A 24,280-nucleotide genomic window follows, 5' to 3' on the forward strand; every position below is an offset into this window, starting at 1 on the left:
AAAACGACGCAAAATTCTAAAACTGGTAAGTAAGGGAGATAAATTCTTAATTAAGAAGTCGTTTACGCCGGATGTTGATGGGCAATTTATAACACTCGCGTATCTATTTAATTAGACAACGTAATACTTTGTGTCCAAACGAAGGGACAGTTTTGTAATTTGTAATACACGAGGGTATTAAAATAGCATCCCGGTTACGAAATTACTTTTCTTTTTTCTCGCCAAGAAATTGAAAAATCTTCAGCAGCGGATAAAACCCACTTGAATCTTCTTTTGTTCGGCTTATATAAGCACATCGAGCGGGTAATTTCGCGAAAATTCCGAAGGCTAAGCCTACTCGATGCTTTATATCGCGCAGGCATAATACCTCTCAACGTTTTATATAATTGCTCCGAAGATATCGAGTTGATTACTCTTCTGCCTCTACAACGCGATTTTCTTTTAATGAGATGGTTTGTAAAACGGCGAAAATTATGGCGAAATTTCGCTCAAGAACCACCTACAGCTGATTCTTAAAATTGGGCGAGCGAAAAAAGAAGGCCTCGAATGTTTGAACCATAAATCGAAAACATAAACCTACGGAGAAAGTTTTTCAAGTTTTTTTTATCAAACGTTATGCGTTCGTTACTGCGAAGAGGAATTTATACGCGTAAAATTATTTATGACGACCATCAATTTTGAATGGTACAATTAAGGTGTAATATCCTTCGAATAGAACCACTTTTGGATGAGAAATACTACTATAAAAAAGTGTTTTTACTGCGTTTTGTTCAAATTACTACTGAAGGGTGGAGTGGAGGATATGCTCATCATTTCCAAACTGATATCTCGACAATATCATAAAATAATTTTACCACAATGAAATTCTCTCATTTGTTCTACCATAAATCCTTGAACAAGTTAACCGCAGCGATTTTAATCGATAATTTGAAGATCGAGGACATAACAACATGAAGATGAGGAAAAAGGAAAACTATCACTATGTACGAAAATCATCACAATTCATCCTACCTTATCGGCAACTCCGCCAGGTAATATGGTCTTAACAACGACCCCGGTACTTCTGCCTCCGACAATACCAAATCCCAATCCAGATCCATCGTTTATCAAATCGATGACTTCGACTTGAGCCCAATCCGATGTTAGCTACACACGCAACATCAAACATATACAACATTTTAACCAACATCTGCCTCACAGTATCAAGGACCTAAAAATCTTCCTCTTATATGCCCAATGCACATTGCGCATATATCATAACCAGATCAAACTTACCACCATATCTGATCCAGTCTTAGAAGTATCGCTGAGAGCAGAAGGCGAAGGCGAATGTGTGGCTGATGCTTCGTTCGGTCTTGCTACCACCAATTCCACAACACCTCGGGCTTGCTGCAGTATCGCAATAGCTTGCTGATGCGATACATTCGTATCCAAAGGTTGTCCATCAATAGCCAGTATTTGATCACCTTCGCGAAGACGGCCGTCTCTGCGTCAAAAAAAACAAAACAGAAGCCCCTCTTCAATAAAACCGAAAAAATGAGAAGAGTGAATTCACCCCATTATTTTACACCAATTTTTTTTTCTATTTTTACTTCGCGATAAAAAAAAATACCCTAAACATACGCGATGTACCACGCAAACACTTCTTATTCGCTTCGGGCGGCCGCAATCACTGAACAAGTGAAAAAGCTTTTATGTAAAAAGATGAATACGACGAACGCACCGTGTATTATACTAAAAAATACTACCACGCCACGGCGCGCGCCAAAGGTTGAAAAAAAAAAATACCGTATAATTTTTCTCCACGTTTTATTTTTTCTTCTTTTTTTTCACTCATTTTCTCTCTTTCTCTTACTCTCTGTGTACCTATATTCCAACCTGTAACGAATAGCGTTGCGTTATTAATGAATAACAAGGGTGAGACAGGTAGAGAAGAATTCATCGACTTGGGGCAAATGAATGACGCAGACCTATTTCGCAGAATGAACGCGAATACCGTCGCCCTTCCTTTACGTCTCGAAGGCTATGAAAATACCTAACGTAAAACGTCAACGGACTATAATGTGTACATATTTTATCATCGCCCCCGACTTCGTTGACTTGACCGCGCGCCCTTGCATACAAACACTATGCAACATTGGTAACGTTGTTTACGTAGTCGGAAAAAAACCGCTCTCTTCCACCCCAGCCCTCATCCAAGTACACACCGTTGAGTACAGTTGAGAAAAAACCAACCTGAAAAAATAATACCTTTGATTGGCTGGGTTTTTGTTCGATTGTGGCTAGACAAGTGTAATACTTCAAGTCGTCCTTTTGCCCTGTTCGATAAAAGCCAACTAGCTACATAATTATGATTTATTGGCTCGATATTCCTTCGTATATATACTACATATATACGTACCTAAGTGTATTCCGAGTCGTACACAAATAAAAAACACACGTACTTCGAATCGAAATTCACCCCGCTGTAAAGTTCATATACGTATAAATATCGTCGATAAAATTGATATTTTCCTAGCCCACAACAAACTCATTCGTTCGCTTCCTTACATGCAACTGTTTCTCGTACAGCTCCTCCTGGCGCAAAACCCGCCCAGCTCGGCTCCTGGCGCAAAACCCGCTCGGTCTAATACACAACTACGACAAACTTTATTTCCATAATATTAACGAATACCAAAACCACAAAACTCAGATTCGATTCGTTCCGATTAGAAATAAATCCCTTTTAACCCTCCAAGCTGTCAAATTTGTCGAGCAACTACAACTATGTCGTTGAATGTAAAAAAAAAAACACAAGTACGAGAAATGGAGGAGGGGGAGGGGGAGGGGAATACGCAACCTAAACTATCGCATCGTTCTGACATAAAAACACACTTAAGCGTCTGCAATCATTTTAATGACTCGTCGACTACACAAATTACTCTTTTGGATAACTTTTTCTCCCTTAATAGCTTACTTTCTTCAGAAAGAGCCTGAAAGTTTACCCGTTGCGAGAGATTTTCCCTCTCAGGGTAGGTAAGTAAGTGAGGAAAGAGTAAGGAGGGGGAATGCAATACAACGACCGACAATTCGTTAACGTTTAACGTATAGCTTCGCTTTGAAGACCACCTCGACCACGCTGCCTTCACTATATGCGCACTGTTTCTTCATATAGTTATGTAATTTCTTCTTTTCTTGTGTTTTTTTTTTTTTTTTTTAGTTTTTCTTTTTGTACCACCGACGACGACGACGACGATTTATCTCACCAGCGGCAGTCTGCAGAAAAAGCACACACACACACACAAGTATAACACACGAGGTGGATAACGTCATCGTGCCGCGTGTAATTTATCAACTGTGGAAAATCTTCCGGTATTATACGCGTAAAACAGCCTACATAGCGAGTGAAGCTCTTTTTCTCTTTATATACGCGCAGTTTCACAACAGTCGCGATAACATCTAACCCGCATTTGTATCGCAGCGAGCGTCTAACTACATAAATCACACCGTTCCTTATCCACAACTCTTCAGTCTACTCTAAAACCCAGCACAAAACGTGTTTATACGCAATATGCGAGTAGAAAAATATAATATACAGGGTGGCCCAAAAGTCCCGCGCCGCTTGCAAAACTAGTGGTTCACATAAAGCTCCGTATGTTCCCCTTAAATAATAAAAACTATGCAACCAATACACCTTTGGAAAGGGGTAAGTTACCTCTTTCCAAAGGTGTATTGGTTGCATAGTTTTTATTATTTAAGGGGAACATGCGGAGGTTTATGTGAACCACTAGTTTTGCAAGCGGTGCGGGACTTTTGGGCCACCCTGTACTATTGAGAGATAAAAATGAGATGGCTCAGAAGAGGGGAAAGCACCAGCATTCTCTCAAAATTGTGCAGATATCGTGTTATTTATTCAAAAATGAAAAAATTGAGATAACAATTCGATATTGCTTGGCTCTGTTCCTCTTCACCATTTTCTTTTCATCAGTTAAGTATTTTACTAAAGTGTTTTAAATTTTTGAAAAATGACAGAAAGATTTGATATTTTTGTTTTTTTAAGAACTTTGGAGACGTTGCCGTGCTTATGGCACAAGGCGGATCCATTGTACAAAGATAGAGTAAAGAAGGATGCTGCGGAGGCACATTTTATCAAATTCTTCAACTTTACCAATGCAACTGAACTCAGGAAAAAGATAAGGAGCATAAGGTAAGCATTGAATATCAGTGTGTATTGCAAACCAAATAATACAGATCTTTTTTAATTCAGATCATGTTCACTTTTAAGGAACACTTACAATCAAGAAATTGCAAAAATCAAAAAATCGAAAATTCAGTCTATGGAGACTGTCTACGAATTTACATTTTCGGCGTCCTGTAAAATGCGGCTACTGCAATTCGTATGCAGCTCCCGTAAAATACTCTGAATTTGATCCGAGAATTATAAAAATCGTAAGTGTGAATTCTAATTTATTTATTTATGTGATTTTTTGTTTTGATGTACTTTCATTTTATTGTATTTTTTTAATAATTTGTTTTAATTTATGTAGGTAGTAGGTACCTATGTATTATTTTCATTCATACTCGTTTTGACAACATTTATTTTTATAACCAAGTCCAGACATCGTCGCATACAGCTTTTGGTCTGAGATGGTAACCAGTGTTGTTCTAATAAAATGTACCACTCACCATTTTCTATACAGGGTGTTTCGTAGGTGACCTACCTCCTTCCACCAGGTAAGTAGGCAACGTATACTGAGCACAACTACGTATGTTTGCCGACCTTTTGAATTGAAGGGGCAAACTGATGCTCGATTGAGAAATTTTTTTTTCAATGTTGGTTGGAAACTTTAAGCTGCATTGAGTCGAAAACCATGATAGGTAGAGACTTGCACTTTGCGCCATTAAATAGCAAATTTTATCTAGAATTTTTCTATGTGGATGGCCATTATCGTAGTTGATCAGGGAGGGTCATGCAAAACAGAATATCCGTAAAAACGTGTTCAAAAATTGATGATTTTTACCATTTTTCTAGAATTTCTCAAAAACTTTTCCTCTTCACATATCATTTTTATTATTGTTTCTTAAAGACAAAAGTTTGATCTTTTTAATGGCGCTACGCGCATCTCCCTATCTTGATTAGTTAAAAAGTGCCAAGAGTTTGAATTATGGAAAACGAGAGCAAAAAAATACAAAAAAATTTGTTTTTAATATTTGTTCCAAACTTTAAGGCGTTGAAAAGATTGGGGTTTTCTCTCGGAGAATAAATAATAATAATTAGGTATAAGAACGAAAAGTTTTTGAGAAATTCTAGAAAAATGGTAAAAATCATCAATTTTTGAAAACGTTTTTCCGGATATTTTGTTTTGCATGACCCTTCCTGATCAACTACCATAGTGATCCGCCACATGGAAAAATTCTTGACAATATTTGCTATTCAATGGCACAAAGTGCAAGTCTCTACCTATCATGGTTCTCTACTCACAGCAGGTTAAAGTTTCCAACCAACATTGAAAACAAATTTTTTTGTATTTTTTCTGCTCTCGTTTTCCATAATTCAAACTCTTGTCACTTTTTAACTAATCAAGATAGGGAGATGCGCGTAGCGCCATTAAAAAGATCAAACTTTTTTCTTTAAGAAACAATAATAAAAATGATATGTGAAGAGGAAAAGTTTTTGAGAAATTCTAGAAAAATGGTAAAAATCATCAATTTTTGAACACGTTTTTACGGATATTCTGTTTTGCATGACCCTCCTTGATCAACTACGATAATGGTCATCCGCATAGAAAAATTCTAGATAAAATTTGCTATTTAATGGCGCAAAGTGCAAGTCTCTACCTATCATGGTTCTCGACTCAATGCAGGTTAAAGTTTCCAACCAACATTGAAAAAAAAAATTTTCAATCGAGCATCAGTTTGCCCCTTCAATTCAAAAGGTCGGCAAACATACGTAGTTGTGCTCAGCATGTGTTGTCTACTTACCTGGTGGAAGGAGGTAGGTCACCTACGAAACACCCTGTATACGATATACAAGTGGTTTTCATGCACATTCTACATATGAATTTTGTTCTGGAAATAAGTTATTTTGTGAACACGTGTTTCAATTTGTGAATTATTTTATCGTATTGAATTTAAATAAATCGAAATGAGTGAACAGTGGATTATAGTGCACTTTGAAGATGATGTCAAGTTCATCTGTCCAGAAAAAAACATGAGAATTGCAGAAACTGGCAAACTAGAAGTAAAGTGCATGAATAACAGATGGTATGCAGATAGAATTCTAGCTAAAAAACACCTATCTATTGATCTACAAAACACTGAACATCTCAACTACCTCAGAAATACAATAATTTCTCTCTGGAATGCCGAACAACTTCGACAAACTCCAATCCATCATTTACCACAATGCGGATTATGATGACTCTTGTAAATGTTATGTAAATTATATTATTAGAATATTTCTTAGAATAATTTATAAACCTAAGGCAAATACTATCAACTAAAAGTATGAGAGCAGCAGATATTAGTTTGCATAATGTTACGAAGAGTGATAATTTGGAAGTGATTGTTCATGATGTTGAAGATAACGAGAATGTTATTCCAGGTGTGAATTGTGTGGCTTCATTTTATTATATACTTTCACTAAGTTTTTATGCTCAATTTTGAATTATGAATTTATAATTTTTCTGTAAATTGTGACTCACTACTGCATTATTCAAAGTAATTCATCTAATTTAAATATACGTGTGTTTTACATCAATTGTTTATATTGAAAATAATAGAGTATTTTTCTCATTTTTATGTATGGTGGTAATTTCACTTATGAATTCAGAAGACTATACCAATAAAATAACTCTATTCATGTTCTTTATTACAGTTTTTATTAATGTTGATCATTTATGATTTGTTTGTATGTAGTGACTCATATTATACATTACAAATTTTAAATAAGGAGTATAAGGTAAGCATTGAATATCAGTGTGCATTGCAAACCAAATAATACAGATCTTTTTTAATGGAAATCATGTTCACATTTAAGGAACACTTACAATCAAGAAATAGCAAAAATCAAAAAATCAAAAAGCACTGGCAGTGGCACAGATTCCATTCATATTCCAAAGCTAGCATGGTTCAAAGAGGCTCACCGATTTCTGAGCAAGAACATTGGAGACACAGGTCAATTGCATTTCTCAAAATGATTGTAAATGTCATCCTACACTAAAAATCTGTGCATTTTGCAACTTTTTCCCCAAAGTAAAATTCTAATGAACCACCTGACCAACTTTGTCATCGAGAGTCCCCTTCCAAATCATCCAAAATGTACTTAACTATAAATATAATTTGGGTAGATTGCAACTCTCTCAGTTGCTCTTAGTCGCTTTTAGAGTTGATATCTGTGATCTTTGCTTCCGTGATTTTTTTTTCAATTTATTTTTCAAGTTGTATTTACTTACTTGCAAATTCGTCAAGATAAATTCTAACTAAGTTTTTTTGCAATGTTGATAAAATAATTCCGCGATCATTTTATTTAACGAAATTTAATCGCGAATTTAATAACAATTGTGCCAATTTTTATAATTTGAAATTTGAAATAATTTGTTCCTATTCCAATCTTAAGTCACCCAATCTAGTAAAATAATTATTACGAGGATTTCCTGTAATTTATTTCTGCTATCAGTAAGTGAGTCTCCTCGGAGTTTTATTATTAATTTTAATCTGTGTAGATATATTTTGCCTAAATTTAAATTATTTTTCATATTTTTAACCAAAATCATTCAGGAGAAAATATCTTTCATGTCCTAGAGGGAGGAATATCATCTGGTAAATCATTGTGATAATGTTGCAGTAATTCGCTAAACTGCAATCATTCCTCTACATTGAAGAGTAGTATAAAAATATTTTTTTTTCAAGTACTTATTGTTAGAACTAAATTTATTTGTATTTTTTGTTTTAAAAATTTTTTTGGTTCCTAATCGAAAAGAATGGTACTATTTTTCAAATACTTACCTAAATGTTATCGCTAGTGATGGAGAGCATAATAGCTAAACCATTTTCTCTAACCCCTAGGTATTTTGATTTGGGATTTTTTAAAGAATTACACTTTTCGAGATCATTTTCAAATAATTTAGTGTATCAAGATGGTAAAGAAATCACTGAATCCGAAGTGATCGCGATCCTCCTATTTAAATTTTTTTAAAAATGATTAATTTTCTTGTGTTGTGTTTTTGTTTGTTTTTTTTAAAGAATTTAGTTTGTCACATCCACCTCGTTACCACCAAAAGCGCCTTGGACACCAAGGCATCGTATATAGTATTCCGCTACGGAGAAGAAGCGATAACATTCAAAAAAGACTTTTTGATTGAAATTTTTGTCAATTTTCATTTTCAAAATTTTCAACAATTATTTGTTGGTACATTTTTTATTGAAATAAATTTTTTACCTAACTAAATGTGTGTCCTGTTGTTTTTTTTTAAAGAGTAAAAAAAAGTTTAAAAATTTAACCAAAAAAATGCAGTAGTGGTATATGGGCCCAAACGCTTCAACCTGGGCTTGGGTGTATCTGCACAATACCTTTTGATGAGTATTGCAAGGAGCATAAGAAATCCATTATCAGAATAGATAATAATTTAGATAATGTATGCCTACCACGGACAATTGTTATCATGATAGTCTTCCTAAAGAGAGCAAGTGAACCTAATAACAAAAAATATGCCGATGAGTATCGTGCAATTGCTGTTGATTTATAGAAACTCAATTGTTACGTTACGTTATTTTAACGTTTCTGTTCTAAATTCAAATACTGTTGGTTACTTCATTTTGATGTTTATGTAATGCTAAACTTCATTTTTCTTTTATTATTATTATTCATTCGTTTGTTGTTATTCGAAGAGATAACTTATCATGTTATAATGTTCGATTCTTATAATAAAAACTTATTTAAAGTTTCCATAAATCATTAATTGCAAGACATGATGTAGCTGGTACAAAACAAACAAAATAATCTATCAAGTTGTGCACAGATGCCAAATTCAACTTGGGTACCTTCAGAGGCACACTGATAGATGTTGAAAAGTTCCAAGAGTACTTCAAGGACAAGTATGAAATCTTTGTCTTTGATGGCACTGATTACACTGGAAAACGATTGTTGTTCAAAGGAAAAACAACTAATGAGACTTATATTGATTTATTTCTCGGAAATAATCATTATAATGCAATTGCCTCAGTGACAGGAGCTTTTGAATGCTATGGATTTAAAATTGGAAGTGGTTGTTTTACTCCAGGTGCGTAACTTACGATTGTGTTTCAATGAATAATCACCTATTCGCAATATTTCTTTGTAAAGTTGTAATTGTCCTGTGTGTTTTTTAATTAAAATTATTGATAGTATTATTTGCGTTTTGTTTTAATAAAATGGGTAATATTTGTGCTAAATTTCTTAACATCTGTCAATTGTGTTGGTATTGGTTTTTCATTTTTATTTTAATATATCTTATTTATTTGCGTCTAAATCTATTCATTTCTGCATAGGCTCACTGAGGCTCAAACTGCTTTTCAAGGATTCAAAATTCTGAGCCTGTTCAACAATAACAAGACACAAAATTATATAGACTTGCACAATAAATTCACCAGATTAAGTTTTAAAAGTGGATTTGATGCAAATAGGTTCATAGGTGATTTTGAGAAACCAGTAAATGATTAGTTGATTACCAGGAGTTAGGAACATATTTCCCTGAAGAATACATTCAAACTATCTTCTTTCAGAAGATAGATGGTATTTATGACCAAAAATCTCAGTTTTTCTCATTCTTTTCCACAATCACTACGTTGCCGGAGAACAAAATCAAACATTTGATTATGTAAAAGAGTGTTTCCGAATTATAGCTACAAATTCGAAATCAACCTTCAAAATATAATTCCAATCAACGAATTCGTCCTCACAACTGCTCCACCATCTGCCTCTTCTACTGAAAAAGAAGTTACTGAAAAGAAGCAGAAAATTGACAGGGCCAAGACATTGGCTGAAAAGTATACCACAGCTCAACCGGAAAAATAGCGAATTTGTAACCTGTATCATCGATTTTATATCAAGAAAAAGACCGAATTTCAGAGAAATAGTTTTGATATCGGATGGTTGCATGTATCAAAATAGGAACGCAGTATTATCCAGTGCCCTCAGTGCAGCTGCTCAGCCGTATGTCTAAAGAAGACAAGAAAAAAATTCTACATGGAAAGTGTGGAGATTAGGAGGACAACAGTCAACATGTAAGTTTCATGTAAATCAACTAACTTCCTCGATTTCGGTAGAAAATTTTATCTTGTGTGTATTTGTATTATAATCCAATTTCATTTTCAGAGGCTCAGATCCTGCCAAGTTGTTCAAAAAGTTTATTGGAGGCAAAGATACTGCCAATCCGATTGCGTCCCAGAAAGCCTGAAATCTTGGTGAGCCATTAATTTTTGGTGTTACATTTTGTGTGTATTTTATTTTCTATTTGTTCATTTATTTATTTATTTTTTATGCAGTCGTTTCCGGTACCTAAAAAAAGGTCTATTCGTAACGTGTCCAACGAGTGCATAAGTACGGTGCCGATTGGAACGTATTCAACTACAAGGTTCTTTCAGATACGTCAGTGAAAAAAAAAACACTCTACCTATCCAAAAAAGTAAACGTTGGATGTTCAAGAAAGGCCACAATACAGTTTGGTGTGCTACAGATTATACGAGCGACTTCATTTCTTACAAAGTGTTCAACAAAAAACAGAACCTGTCTGCTTTGAAACCACTGTTAGTCCCTTCAAAAAGTCAAGTCAAGGAAGCAAAAAAAATATGTTTTTTTTTGTTTGCATAATCTGTCACTACAACATGATAGCATTACAAAATGAAATCTCTAGAGACATGGGAGCCTATGCCCTGGCAGTGGCTGAAAAGAGTGGTGAGGAAATATATGAAGATGGGTGCCCTGTACTCGTATAGGTGTAGGTACAGACCCCCTACGCGTAAGGCCAATGCTGCTGAAGGAAACAGCTGAAGAATATGAACAAGTTACAGATGGGGAAAGCCAAAGCTAGGATTTGGATACAGACGTGAGTCCTAAGGAAAGTGTGCCTTCTACAAGTACCTCCTCTAGTACATACCACTGCCGGAGGATCAACTTCTGGAGTTAACAAAAGGAAAAGAGCCACAACAGTGCAAAAATCAAGGAGAACTATGGTGAGCTTCCAGTTGCGCTGCAATGTTCGTATTTTTAATATTCATTTTGTATGTTGACTTGTATTTGGAGCAGAATCTTGATAAGGTTTCTGCTGCATGCAGTTTGTATTCATGTTAGCACTATGCTTATTCGTAATATGCAAGTAACTATACAGTTCAAACAAAAATTTTTAATCAGGTACATAATTATTTAAATTAACTTTATCCTTGAAAAAAAAATTCACACTTGACAGCAAGTATTTTACATGATCGTTTTGTTACGAAGGTTTACTTCCCCTACAAATTAAATCAAGAAATGTACGCACAAGTCATCGTCCATGTTGATGATGCACACATACACATTGGCCACTGCGTACATCACTACTGGGTCTACGATTTTATCGAACCTTAACTGTTATGTATAGTCATTCGTGAGTAGCTTTTATAATACTACATGTACATAGCCTTTTACAAAGGCCTGTTTTTTTAAAAATGAAAAATAAATTTCCAGAAAATAGAAAATTTCACCACCTGTGGAGCCCAGTGCGGCGTATTTTGTCAACCTTTTGTACGCCTTGGAAAAACTAGCTCGAGTGTAAAATCGAGAAAGACCAAGAGCAAGAAAAAACGAAGCTAACAAACCTTTCAAAATAACTCGAGAGTAAAAGGTATACGATAACTTATATACTTCGAAAGTTTTAAATTAAAACAACTCGTTAATTTTTTAAACTTATATAATTTCAATTTTTTACACGAAGAACACTATCGACTGCGGCAGAAATGCGAGGAAATGGAATAGTGGGGGAGGGGGAAGGGGAGAGCGCGCAAAAGAAAAACGTAATTATAAAACGCCTCGGCAAACGCTCGCACACGGTTCGTCGCAATTCAACTTTATACACCCCCACGTATATATTTTTAATTTCAGCCATTAATTTTTAATTAAAGTAGTCGTCGATGCGTGCGGCAAAAATTAAGTAATTTTCGAAACCCCCTCTTCTCCGGTGCAGATACAAAGCGAACCATGCAGGAATCTGGGCTAAGTATCAGAGAGCGGAGAAGTATCCGATATAGGATATCCGATACGTTGTTGGTGGTCGTTGACGATATAAAATATCTCATTTTGTGTGGTGGCATCTATACAAGGGCTCTTTTTGCCGGACGATAAATTTCTCGGCGTTCGTTTATCTTACAACGACCCCTTTTTGACCTCCCTCCGCCGTTTAAACGTATACCAGAAACACAATACAACCTGTGCCACGATCGTTCCCCCCTTTCGACTCGCTTTCTCTCAAGAAAACTTTTTTTTTCCTCATCGGCCTCGAGTAAGTAATTCATCACCAAAGGCCGAAAAGAGAATGGCGCGGTTGTGGTGGTGGCGACGATGGAAACTTGGCTTATTCATCGCGTTGCGACATTCTACAACACAACGAACCACACTGCCCCCCTTATCCTTCTTATACTGTCTTTGGACGGAAAACCTCGTATATGTACAAAGGGCTTGACGAGACCGCAGCGCTGTTTAATAACTTCCTTTTATAATACATACACAACTGCAGCATAGTCCAACTACATGCTACAAAGAAGTCTGCCGGAAAGTTTGAGACGTGGGAGGGGGAGAGTAACTACCACATCTCGGCGTGGAATGAAAAAAAAAAAGATGCCGCAAACAGACAAAGGGTACGGCATGCAGTTTGAAAAGCGTGCGAGTTTATGAATAAAAATGATACAAAATAACGCACCGCATCAGATCAGCGACCCCCTTGGCTTTTATTTTTTCAGGGTTGTTGCCACCGTGCTTCCTTTTCAGCAGGTATGCAGAGATACGTATACACGTACATGTAGGTATAGATGGTACTTTATGTGGCTTACTTGGTGGTAATAAACGGAACACAATCTCGACTCAAAGAAAGAAGTTAATTTTGTGAAATAATTTCAAAAGAGTATAAGAGCATGTAGGTACTATATACGACAATAACGTACATACAATTACACACAATACTGTCGTCAGGCCTCTCTATTTTTTATTACAGTAACGCCGCCAACGCGACCTCTTTTTTCAGCTTCTGCCTTTTACCATTCTATAGCACTAAAGCTCAACCATCGACATTATTATACCCTCGACTGCTGCCTTATTCGCTCAACGACAAGTAAAGGCGGCATATTTGTAATTGTACACGAAGCCAGCCAAAGTCGAGCTCGAAATTTTAATTACTAGACGTTGGAAGTCGCATTAGCGAAATTTTCCAAACGTCTTTATACGTACGTCTACGTATACATACGCAGTGTAGAGCAATGCTTACATCTCGTCGAGACGTCAGCTCGTGTTTAATTTACACTTCTGCTGTTTTATTCGTATATTTCAACTAATGAAATACGTTAAAAGTACATAAATGTACTGTTTCGCAGTATACGAAACTTCGTGTGACATAAATTATTTATTTTTCGCCAGCAGTCGAATATTTGTCAAATAAAACGTACAAGTTGAATAGTCGTTCAACTACTCAAAAGTCGAGCCCAACATTGAGCAACGAGTTTCTTATAGATAGAGCAGTATTCGTATTCTTTTCCCCCTTGATCGTCAGTGGTTCCAAAGTAAACAGGGCATGAGCGAAAAAAGAGGTGCGATAACGTCGCCTGATTTCAATTCGCTTATTACACAGTATTGTGGAGTGTGTTGATTATTTACCACCAACTTGCCCCATCATTTTTCGTACATCAGATTGTTTATGAAAAAATACCTTACAACCCAAACCAAATACACATTATCATTTTTAATGGTCAATTGCGGATTGAATAAAACTTTTTTTCTTGAATTTTAATAGTTCGTAATAATTTAAACTTTCTGCAATTTTTTTCCTTTTTTAAATTTTTTTTTTTTTTTAATTTTTTTCTTTTTTTAAAAATTTTTTTCACCTTTTTTTTAAAACTTTTTTCCTTTTTTCAACTTTTTTTTCCTTTTTTTAAAATTTTTTTCTTTTTTTTTAAATTTTTTCTTCATTTTTAAATTTTTTCCTTTTTTTAAAAAATTTTTTCCCCTTTTCTTTTTTTTTTTACAGAATTTGCCATTTGACTCAATATTTTCATGAATAATGTTTTCCTCCTATATCTACATTCTCCGTTTTCTTTCAATCACTAATCATGCCATACCCTTGAATGTAAGCGGAGTATCTAAAAAAAATGTCTAAATCAAAATGCAAAATAGGCGCAAGATATCTTGACGGGTGACCAGTACTTGGTCAAAGATGCTAAGTTATTTATCTCTTGTTTTTTTTTGTTTTTTTTTTTACTTTTTTCGATTTCATGGCGAAAAAGCTCATTTTTTGTCTCGTGATTCAATTTTGTTTTTCCACTTCTTTTTTTTTTTTTTTTACACATGCATCCTTGTTTTGAAAAAGAAAAGAAAACAAGCCCGAGCGAAGCGAGGGCAAAAGCTTTTGAAAATTAATGTTTCGAAAAGTAAAAATTTGTGTTTTTAAAATTCTGAAATTGTTTAATAAAGAAAATTCGCATAAAATCCTTTGAAAATGAATTTAAAAAAGATAACTTGGATAAAAAATGAAAAAAAAATCAAAAAAGTGACTTTTTTGGAAGAAAAATGACCAATAGTGACTTTTTGATGAAAAAAGTAACCAAAAGTGACTTTTTGTGAAAAAAGTGACCAAGTCACTATAAAAGTGACCCGCTACGATGCCTGAATTGTTACTTATTCAACGTGTTTTGGGTTTTTTTACTTCTTTTTTTTTCAATTTCATGGTGAAAATAAGCGTTAATTTTTTTCCTAGTTCTATTTTTTTTCTTCTGTTTTTTTTTTTTGTTTTGTTTTTTCGCTTCTTTTTTTTCAGTTCCATGAAATAGGCACTCATTTTTTCCCCAGTTCTATTTTTTCTTTTACATAGGTATGCATCCTTGTCTAAGAAACAGAATTATTATTATTATTTTCTAATATTTTGATGATTCAAATTATGAAAGCATAGAATATCTTCTTAAAACTTGGACATGATTTACAAAAATCCATAGTTAATCATTTTTATTGAAATTGAAATTGAAAAATTGAGCGTAATTTCATCTTTTTCCAGCTACAAATCATCAAGTCGGTCAATACATACTATGTAGGGTGCTGTATGACAAGGTAAAGCAGCTCATATGAATTGAAACCGATAGAATCCATATTATAAAAGAACGTACTACACTAATAAACAAAATGGTTCGAGTTATGATTTCTTCGTTGTTTTAAGCAGAGATCACATGTAAAAAACATAGTTAATTCGAGGCTATAGACTGCTTAATTTAGGTAAGGTATTATTTTATTCATTTTGTAATGAAGATAAATAAGTGACCAGTACTAGTCCAAAGCACCACGTAGATCACTTTACTAACTATTTCATACGACGTCAGGTAATTGATTTTTGCCACTTGTTGATAACGATTCCCCCCCCCTCCCCGTTTCTTTTTTTGTTTAATTTGAAGGCTGATAAAGAAAATTTCGGGAAAACCAAAACCACAAAAAGTTAATGGAAACGCGCCGACTTCAAAACATCAAAACAAAAATGCGAATGATGAAGCGTCGAATGTGAACGAAAAATGCGTTCAAGAAAAAACTAAACTAAATTTTTCACGAGTATTTTGGAATTAAAAATCATGAGCCAATCAATCAGGTTCGTCTTCTCAATTGTTCAATACGAAGCGTTGTCGTCTTATCACTTCTTTTCTGTGTGTTTATCGTCGTTCTTCGAGTGCGTTTCTTTACATTGAGATTGAAAGTTTGGGAGAAAGTGTTGATGAATCACGAGGAAAAAACACAGAACGATGATCGTTGATGAACTAATGTACTAATGTGAAGTTGCAGTTGGATTACTGAAAACGAATATTATTCAGAGCAAGAGAGGTGCCCGTCATGAAACTTGCGATGCCGCAGTCGATGAGTGTGTTCATAAAAACAAGGTGTACCTAGACCTACTACGTATTATGCACCTGTTTTTATTTTTACTCAATTTAAATCTCCAATTTTTTCATTTTTTATATATGTAATTCAAATTTCCGAGTTTGTATTTTTATTTAAATATCCGATTCCCAAGTCTTATTCGTTTTTGTGCCCATTGGAGCAACGAGGAATGTTGTCAAAACTGTAAGTTTTTAATTACATTTTTTATTTAATTTATTTTAATATTTTTTAAACTCAATTTTCTTGGTATATTTTTATATTAATTTCTCATTTATAATTTGATAATTTCTATTTAAATTTCCTATTATTTCCATAAATTAACAATTTTATGAATCGACTTCCCGCTCAACACCATTACCTACGGCGAAGGCTGTGCTCCTTATGAAGCTACTCGATGTCTTGAGCAGCTAGCGACGGATGGAAAAGCAGTTTTTCCTGCCGCAGCGAAGGCACTTGAGGATGAAACCTACATGGATGATGGCATGTCCGAAGCAGACTCACTCGAAGCCGCTCAAAAGCTCCGCAACGAACTTGTTGCGCTACTACAGACAGCTGGTACTACTGCTGAAGATTGAAATGTGGTATGTACCCATCAATAATTACTCGTAATACCAATACCAAGAGAAGGAAGCATCATTTGGAGGTAGTTTATAATTGTTGAAGTCTCGCTTTGGTGATCCGTCTCGCCTCACCACTACTTACTACAGCGAAATGGAGTCGCTCAAGGTTGCCTCGTCCCTCCAAGGCAAACGCCAAAATCTTGACGTCATAAAGAGATGCGTCAATAACCTGAAGCTGAAACTTGGAGAGTCGCACCCGCTGCTGGAACGTATAGTCAACTCGAAATTCCCAAAGGACATGATCAAGCGCGCGTTCGACGTAATCCTAAAGACACCGACCGCCCAATATAGTCTGGGTGAATAATGTTTGTGGATTTTTCCCAGATTTGTTGTTGTTTTCATAATTTGACGATTAGAGATATACCTAGTTTGACGAAAATGACCTAAATTTAAATTGAATGAGAATAATAATAATTAATCAAAACCACGAATGTTTGTAATGTTTCGACTAAATGTTTCTCAAATGGAGCTATAGGAATTTTATTCAGTAAAGAAACTCTCGCCAACTCCTCTCTGACAGGGAAAGTAGCAAATTGTTTTTCCAGAATACAAGAAAAAGTTGGCCAACCAAAAAGAAAACAATGTGAAAAAAAGTTGAAGATAATTACTGGTATGATGAAGAGGACGCTCAAAAAGAGACATGCGTCAGTGCCGCCATATGTACATACCAGATTCGTCCACGAAGAATGTGTTGGCTTTTTTTTTTAAAAAAAAAGGCGGAAATGATTAATTTTTAAAGTTTTGTTGAACAAAATTGGAATAATTACGTCATTATTGATGAATTTAAAATTTATAGATTGTTAATTGTTATACATACATCTGATGTTGCGTAATAGGTTTGTATTCATTTAAATTATGGTATATGGTTCAACTTCTTACTTCTTAATTATTGTGTGAATTATATTAATCCATGTCATTTTTTTTTCATGTGAATCACAGGCGACTGTAATAATGGCCCCAAGTGTTGCCATAGGTTGCACAAACAGCCAAAAAAAGGGATTTCGCCTGTTTCCTGTCGACTCCGAACGCAAAAAAAAGTGGGTTGTCAATTTTTTTTCGCCATTTTTCGACCCTTTTCTCAGTGGCGATTTGAGTGTTCTCAAATTATATCGAGCTTTCAAAGCAGACAATAAAGATAACAAGAAAATAACTTTGCGATATTATCAACGAATATTTGAAACTGATTTTCCGAATCTCTCATTTCGTCCACTGAGAGTAGACACCTGCAAAACATGTGACAGGTTAAAGATTATATCCAAAGAACGTACTTCAGCTGGGAGAAAAGCTCTTGAAGAACTCCGAGCACATCACATGGAGGTGTCACTCTCTTTCGATTCTGTGAAACGAGATTTTGCTGAAAGTACATTGCCAAACAGTGTAAGCTTGTACAGTCACCATGGATTTACAAAAAGTGTTTTCTTTACCGAAGCTGACTCATTCAAACATGTACTATTCGCGTCAATTATCTTGCTACAACTTCGGTATTCATGTAGCCGATTCTAATACTGGAGTAATGATTGTATGGCATGAAGGAATGGCTAAACGAGGTGCCAATGAAATAGCTTCGTGCTTGCTTCAAGCATTGAACTCCGGAGAACTTGTCAGCAGTAAGAGAATGCTAACTGTTTATAGTGACAATTGCGCTGGCCAGTTGAAAAATCAGATGCTGGTTTTCTTATATTTTTATCTCATAACATTAGGCTTCTTTGATGTTATTGAACACAAATTCTTGGTATCCGGACACTCGTTCTCCGCCTCCGATCGTGATTTTGCATTGATAGAGAAAACAGCCAAAAAAATTGCCGAATCTACATTTTTATCTCAATTTATATTGTTCGATTGTCAATTTTAACAAATATGAATCCCATTTTAGTGTAAGTTAATTTTAATATGTAAGTATTTGCATGCATGTTTGTAACTTTTAATTTGATGACATTTTTATAAATTTCAATTCGCACAATCAAATTTTATTCAATTTATACTCATTCTTAATTTTTTTGGAGTGAAGGAACATAACATTAGTTTTGCACTTGTTTCATTGTTTTATCTAATAATAATTCCTAAAATTCAATAATTTTTTTAAATTTTTTTTTTCAGTTTTTCATTTTTATACCTACCTATAATTCCATTATAATAATTGAAATTTCGTTTTTATTGGGTCAATCGCGATCCAATAAATGGTAGCAGAGCGTGGTTTACTTGAAACGAATAATGCCAACACAATCCGATATGCATCTACTTTTTTCGCGTGCCAGATTAGCGAAAGAACTTGAAATTCCAAAACTCGAGCTCATTGCGATGTACATGGCGACTCAAGCGATCAGTTTTGTTACAAAACAGCTGCCAATATCTATTGCGCGCCGTGTCATCTGGACAGACTCCACGTGTGTACTAGCGTGGGTCGAAAATACATCACGATTACTACCAGTTTTTGTGCAACGACGTGTCGACGACATCAGAAACGAGCCATCAGTTTAAAAACGCTTCATTGCCAGTACGATTAACCCTGCCAACTTCCCATCACGCGGAACAACGACTCAGCAACTCCTTGATTCAAACTGGTTCACTGGACCATTAGAATGGACATCGAACCGCCATCAATTGCTCCAATTGAATCAACGCCAAACTACGAAACATTCTTCATTCATGCTCCGCCAATTCAGCCAGATCCTACCTAGGTACTTGAATTTTTTTTTTAAATAATGCGTAATTTTTATGTTAGTTTTGCACTTGTATTATTGTTTTATTGGAATAACTCTCAAGTATGCCACTCCTGTCGCGAATCGCGATTAATTTAAATAAAAATAAAATATTTCTATGGATAAATATATTTGGCTATGGTACAGCCTCGACGTAAAAACTTTTTAAGAGAAATGAGAAGAGACCCTGAACTCTTAATTCATAATAATCCGCCCAAAGATTCAGATTTATTAATAATACAATTTTTCTTAGGTATCCAAATTGGATTTACTCGCTGCCGCATTGATACATCCATTCTACCCAAACTTCTTGGCCCCCCTGAAAAATATTGTCACAATGAAAAACGAGAGCCTCCACCAGCCGAAGGAATGTGCCTTGACTATAAGCTAAAGCTACCAACCTTCCAAGTAACCGCCTCCGCCAAACAGCCCACCCAACAAATTCACCTCTGTGTTAATCCAAACTTGCAGCAATCACCAAAATTGAGCGCCAATATCGTTTATTTGATAACCCTTCCATTGAGACTAGAACTATATTATCGTCCATGCGTACTATGGTACATATAAGTTATAATGTGCTCTGAAAGGTGTAACAGTGTATAAAAGTTCCAGTGACATTAATGCATTAATGTAAAGTTTTCTCTCTGTTTTTTTTTTAAATTTTTTTAGAAGAAAGATCGATTTGAGTAATAGAAAAACTATATCTTCGCTAATTTAAAATAAAAGTGATAATTTAGTCAAGTATTAAATTTTTTTTGAATAAAACTACTAATCATGACAAACACGCGGTCCGGAGCTACTGCTGCTGCCAATGGCGATTTAAACAATCCTCCATCTCCACCAACGTCAAATGCAAATCCACTTTTGGAAGACCAGATACGCGAAATGGTTATACAAACCAATTGTCTACACTCGTCTCTTTGATCTAAACTGGCAAATTGGTACTTCTTGGGTGACACTTCATGAGGTTCCCTAATTGTGAGTGGAGTGGAGTGGACTATTCAAGTATAGCATCGATTGGAAGAACATTCAATTAGTTAATTATGAAAATTCTCAGGATTCAAGTTATTAAGATTTTGTTGTGTTCATTTATTACTGATATTAAGTAATTAAATTTGGTTACCCATGAGTATTTTAATTTTTAATAGAAATTTGATTTGGTTACCTATTTAAATATTAATTTTGAATTACGAGCATGTGAACGATGTTGCATATTCAATATGTAGACATCCTCACATATAAGGAAATGTTCCGATATGACTAATTATGATAATTGTCTTATAGCCATGAATACGACCAACGAACCAACAATAAGGCATGTACCGGTAACAATAACTCCGGTCAGTTGGCGGAGGAACGAAGCTGATAATCACACAGGGTATATACTATCAACACCGACGGTAATGAATCTGCAGTGGGTGGCTCCAGGCGAATTGGTAAATATAAAAGAATTCCTGCAACCAGTACTACAGCTAAATGACAATACGGCCGAACACGAACCTCCGACCTATGTATTCTCATGTTTTCAACTAAATTACTGTGTTTGTTTAATGAACAACCAACCAAAATTCATTCCCTTATTATTGTTATATTCTTTTCTTTGAGCAGAAAGATCAAAATAAAAAGAGAATCGCCATTCGCCTTATATGTACCATCAATTTGGAATAACATTAATCAGTTAATTCTGAAAATTTTCAAGATTCAATTTATTAGGATTTTGTTGTGTTCATTCATGTATATTTTGTTGTTTGTTTATAATGTACTATTATAGATGCAATTTTTTCTCATCAGACGTTTACAAGTCCGTAATAACATAATATCTATTTTATATCTGCTCAACCACAACTGATTGCGCTCAATTTTCAGAGATGCTCGTCCGGAATTCAAACAAGCTTGTTCATTAAATTCCTGCCCAATAGGGAAGAAGTGTGGGAAATCCTGGATATTGTGTTCACTGTTCATTTTATGAAAATTTGTTCTTATATCAAAAAAATATACCGAAATTCGAAGATGCTGTGATGTCTGCGAAAAAGAAGAAACCATCGCCATAAAAACTGCAAAAGTCTCAAGAGTGAATTTCGAACAAATGTGAGTAGCATTTCGGCGGCTCGATGAAATTCCCAACTTGAAATCACTCATTCGCCATGGATTCTCAAAATTCTGATACTGCTCCGATCGCACCTGCTGTGACAATGAAATCTAGACGTGCGTAGTCTTGCTTTCCTGACCAAGGATCAGAAGGATGTCTGATCCCCTGCTGCTCCTCCGGATGCCGATGGCAAGATACGAAAGAGGTTCTGGTGCTCAGTAACTGTCATGAGAAGGAAGTAACTCTACAGTATGACGCCGTCAAAAGGATGGCACCGAATCTCAAGTTTCATTATTCAATTTTATAACAAAATAATGGACGGCGTTGACTTAGGCGATCACAAAGTAAGAATCTACAACTTGGACAGGAAATCTGCTAAATGGTGGAAGAAGGTGAGTTCGCGACATTGAAAAATGAAAATCAGAAATGTGCTTTTAGTTTTTCTTTCATGTTTTTCCATTTCTATTTGTCGTACTGGGAATCAGAAATTCTGAATTCAGAATTATTGAAAACATGAAGTGGAAGCCACAGAAGAGTATCAGTATACAAAAGCAAACATACTGCATGGATGGTTCACGTGATTTAGAGATTAAGTAATATGTGGTAGTGTCTTCAACTTTCCCTGATTATTCATTATTCTGTGTATCATCAATCAGATTCTAAATATTCTGATGATGTAGACACGCCAGACAATGTTGGACCTGAGAGTACCCAGAGTAGAAATAATGACGACCCAGCTGCAGCTGTTAATGTTACTAACCACATAGAGCAGTTACAGTTTGGTGTATAAGATGGCTGCAGAGCAGTTGGAAAAAAACTTGCAAGAAGTGAATATTCCGCCGATTCAAAAAATCGACAGCTTTGAGTATTACGTCAACACAAAAAGCTTTTATACAAACTTGGAATTTCGCAGCTTTAAAGGCATTGATTCATATAACGCTTTCATTTCTCATCATGTTTTGGATGTGAAATGGATTTTTAAAAAAAAAGTTGATTTTCATAGCTTCAAAATTACTGCGATTTTCTAAGAGAAAAATTTACAAAACAACACTTAGGATACGTATTAAAGCTACGTGCGCTATTGCTCAGATGAAAAAGAAGTTGGCGACTCAAAAACGTTGAGACGAGGTGAGCTGTTATTCTAAGTGCATTCGAACAATTTGTAAAAGTTTCCTACTACATATACTTGTAATTACTTCGATACACTTACTAAGTGTGCTTATTTAATATGTAAGTAGGTATGTATGTACTTGTATGAGTATTACGATATTTAGTCATTAATTCCATAATGTTACTTACTCAATCGAATTTTTGTGTTTTTTTTTTTTTTAAGAAAAAAATGATAATAAAATTTTGAAACTAAAAAATTCTTGAATTTGGGTCGACCCATTTTGAGTTTTTTTTTTTTCGTTGTAAAAATTTTGTTTACCAGTATTTTGCATTCAGATCACTCGTTTGGTATCATTTTTATTGAAGGCGAGTCGTTTATTATATCCACTAACTCGATTTCAACACTAGTGACTCTACAACGGGTAAAATATTGGTCCAGTAAAATCAGTTTTTCAGATTCTTCCTCATCATCGAATTGGGTGTATTTTCAGTACGTTATGCCTGGATATTTCTACTTTCCTACTAATTAGTCGATTTTGCGGAAAACAATTCTGGTCAACAACCAGAGCTTGTGAAAAAAAGTGACCCAAAATTGAGCCCTCACCTTATCAAGAGCTGCACAAGAAAAAAATGCCTTTGATCCATGCGTTTTTGAAGACATTACACGTTTCAAGAGCTCGTTTAAATTTGATTTCGAGAAAATTTCATCTCACGCCTGATATTTCTGATAAAAGAGGTGGATGTCATCCCTGTCAACAAGAAAAACATGCAAAGTGGAGAGCAGATATCAGAGAATTCATTAGCAAACTTCAATTCAAAGAGAGTCAATATTGTTGAAGTTCAACATCTCGTTGGTATCTTTCCTACAAACTGTGAATTATTTGTGTTTCCCGATTATGGAAAGCTTCCTGAGAGAGGATTCCGAATGGCTCGCCCTTCCACAGGAAATGAGAAACTACATTCGCGAGAAATTGCAGAATCGCAACATCCAAGCGCATCCGTGGATCGAAGTCCAAAACCCCGATGATTAGAATTCCTTTGGTGAAATTTCACCGATTCTTACTTTCCTCCGAACGTACCGGTTGTGATTGAAGTGTCACCAACAAAGTACCACCAAAGACTTGCGCAATGGGCTGCAAATGTGGTTGGGGGTTTTAGACCATGCTCCTTTCTGAGATGCAAAAAGAGTGCCTTTTGCTTTACTGGCGATTTACACTGGAGTGGAAGCGAGGTTTGGATGAAGCGTTAATAAAAATTGAGTAGGAGTACTTTGATACTTGCTACCCAGTTCTGTTGCCTGTACCTATATTTCAAGCAAATTCTTATCAAGAGTCATCCCATAAATCTTTGTGCGTTTCTTCTTGGTTTTTTATTCAAAATTCGGTTTTGAATTAGATTTAAATTGTGGAATCATTTTCTGGTGACGATCAGAAAGGGTGATTTAATAAGCGCGCTACATAAATTTTTATTTCGTGGCTGGCCAGTAGCTATGTATGATATAAATAAAATCCTTGGGAAGTAAAGGAAACTAGAAAAGTTCTGTGTGAGGCGCATTAAAGTGCACATAGCTGTGTGCATGTGCGAGTACGAGTGTTTTATTTTTGTCTTTGTTTGAGTAGAAATGGAGAAGCAACCCCAGCAGAATTCGTCT

The 24,280-nt window shown here is 35.2% G+C and overlaps 2 protein-coding genes across 14 annotated transcripts in view; one reads left to right on the forward strand and one right to left on the reverse strand.

Annotated features, from left to right (window-relative positions):
- The window catches only part of LOC135834981 (multiple PDZ domain protein-like), a 382,459-nt gene that overhangs the window by 336,785 nt on the left and 21,394 nt on the right, over nt 1-24,280 (reverse strand). For all 13 annotated transcript variants that reach the window (XM_065348995.1, XM_065349003.1, XM_065349002.1 and 10 more), the window contains 2 exons: nt 1,276-1,486; nt 1,012-1,146 (listed from right to left, as the gene is read on the reverse strand). In XM_065348995.1, coding sequence (XP_065205067.1) covers nt 1,012-1,146; nt 1,276-1,486 — 346 coding nt within the window. The remainder of the gene's footprint in view (nt 1-1,011; nt 1,147-1,275; nt 1,487-24,280) is intronic.
- Nucleotides 3,740-7,178, forward strand: LOC135838186 (uncharacterized). The gene is made up of 2 exons (XM_065353818.1): nt 3,740-4,186; nt 7,019-7,178. The coding sequence occupies exons 1-2, from the start codon at nt 4,005-4,007 to the stop codon at nt 7,176-7,178; spliced, it is 342 nt and encodes a 113-aa protein (XP_065209890.1). The 5' UTR covers nt 3,740-4,004.

Source organism: Planococcus citri, chromosome 2 (assembly GCF_950023065.1).
Source record: "Planococcus citri chromosome 2, ihPlaCitr1.1, whole genome shotgun sequence".
NCBI lineage: Eukaryota > Metazoa > Arthropoda > Insecta > Hemiptera > Pseudococcidae > Planococcus > Planococcus citri.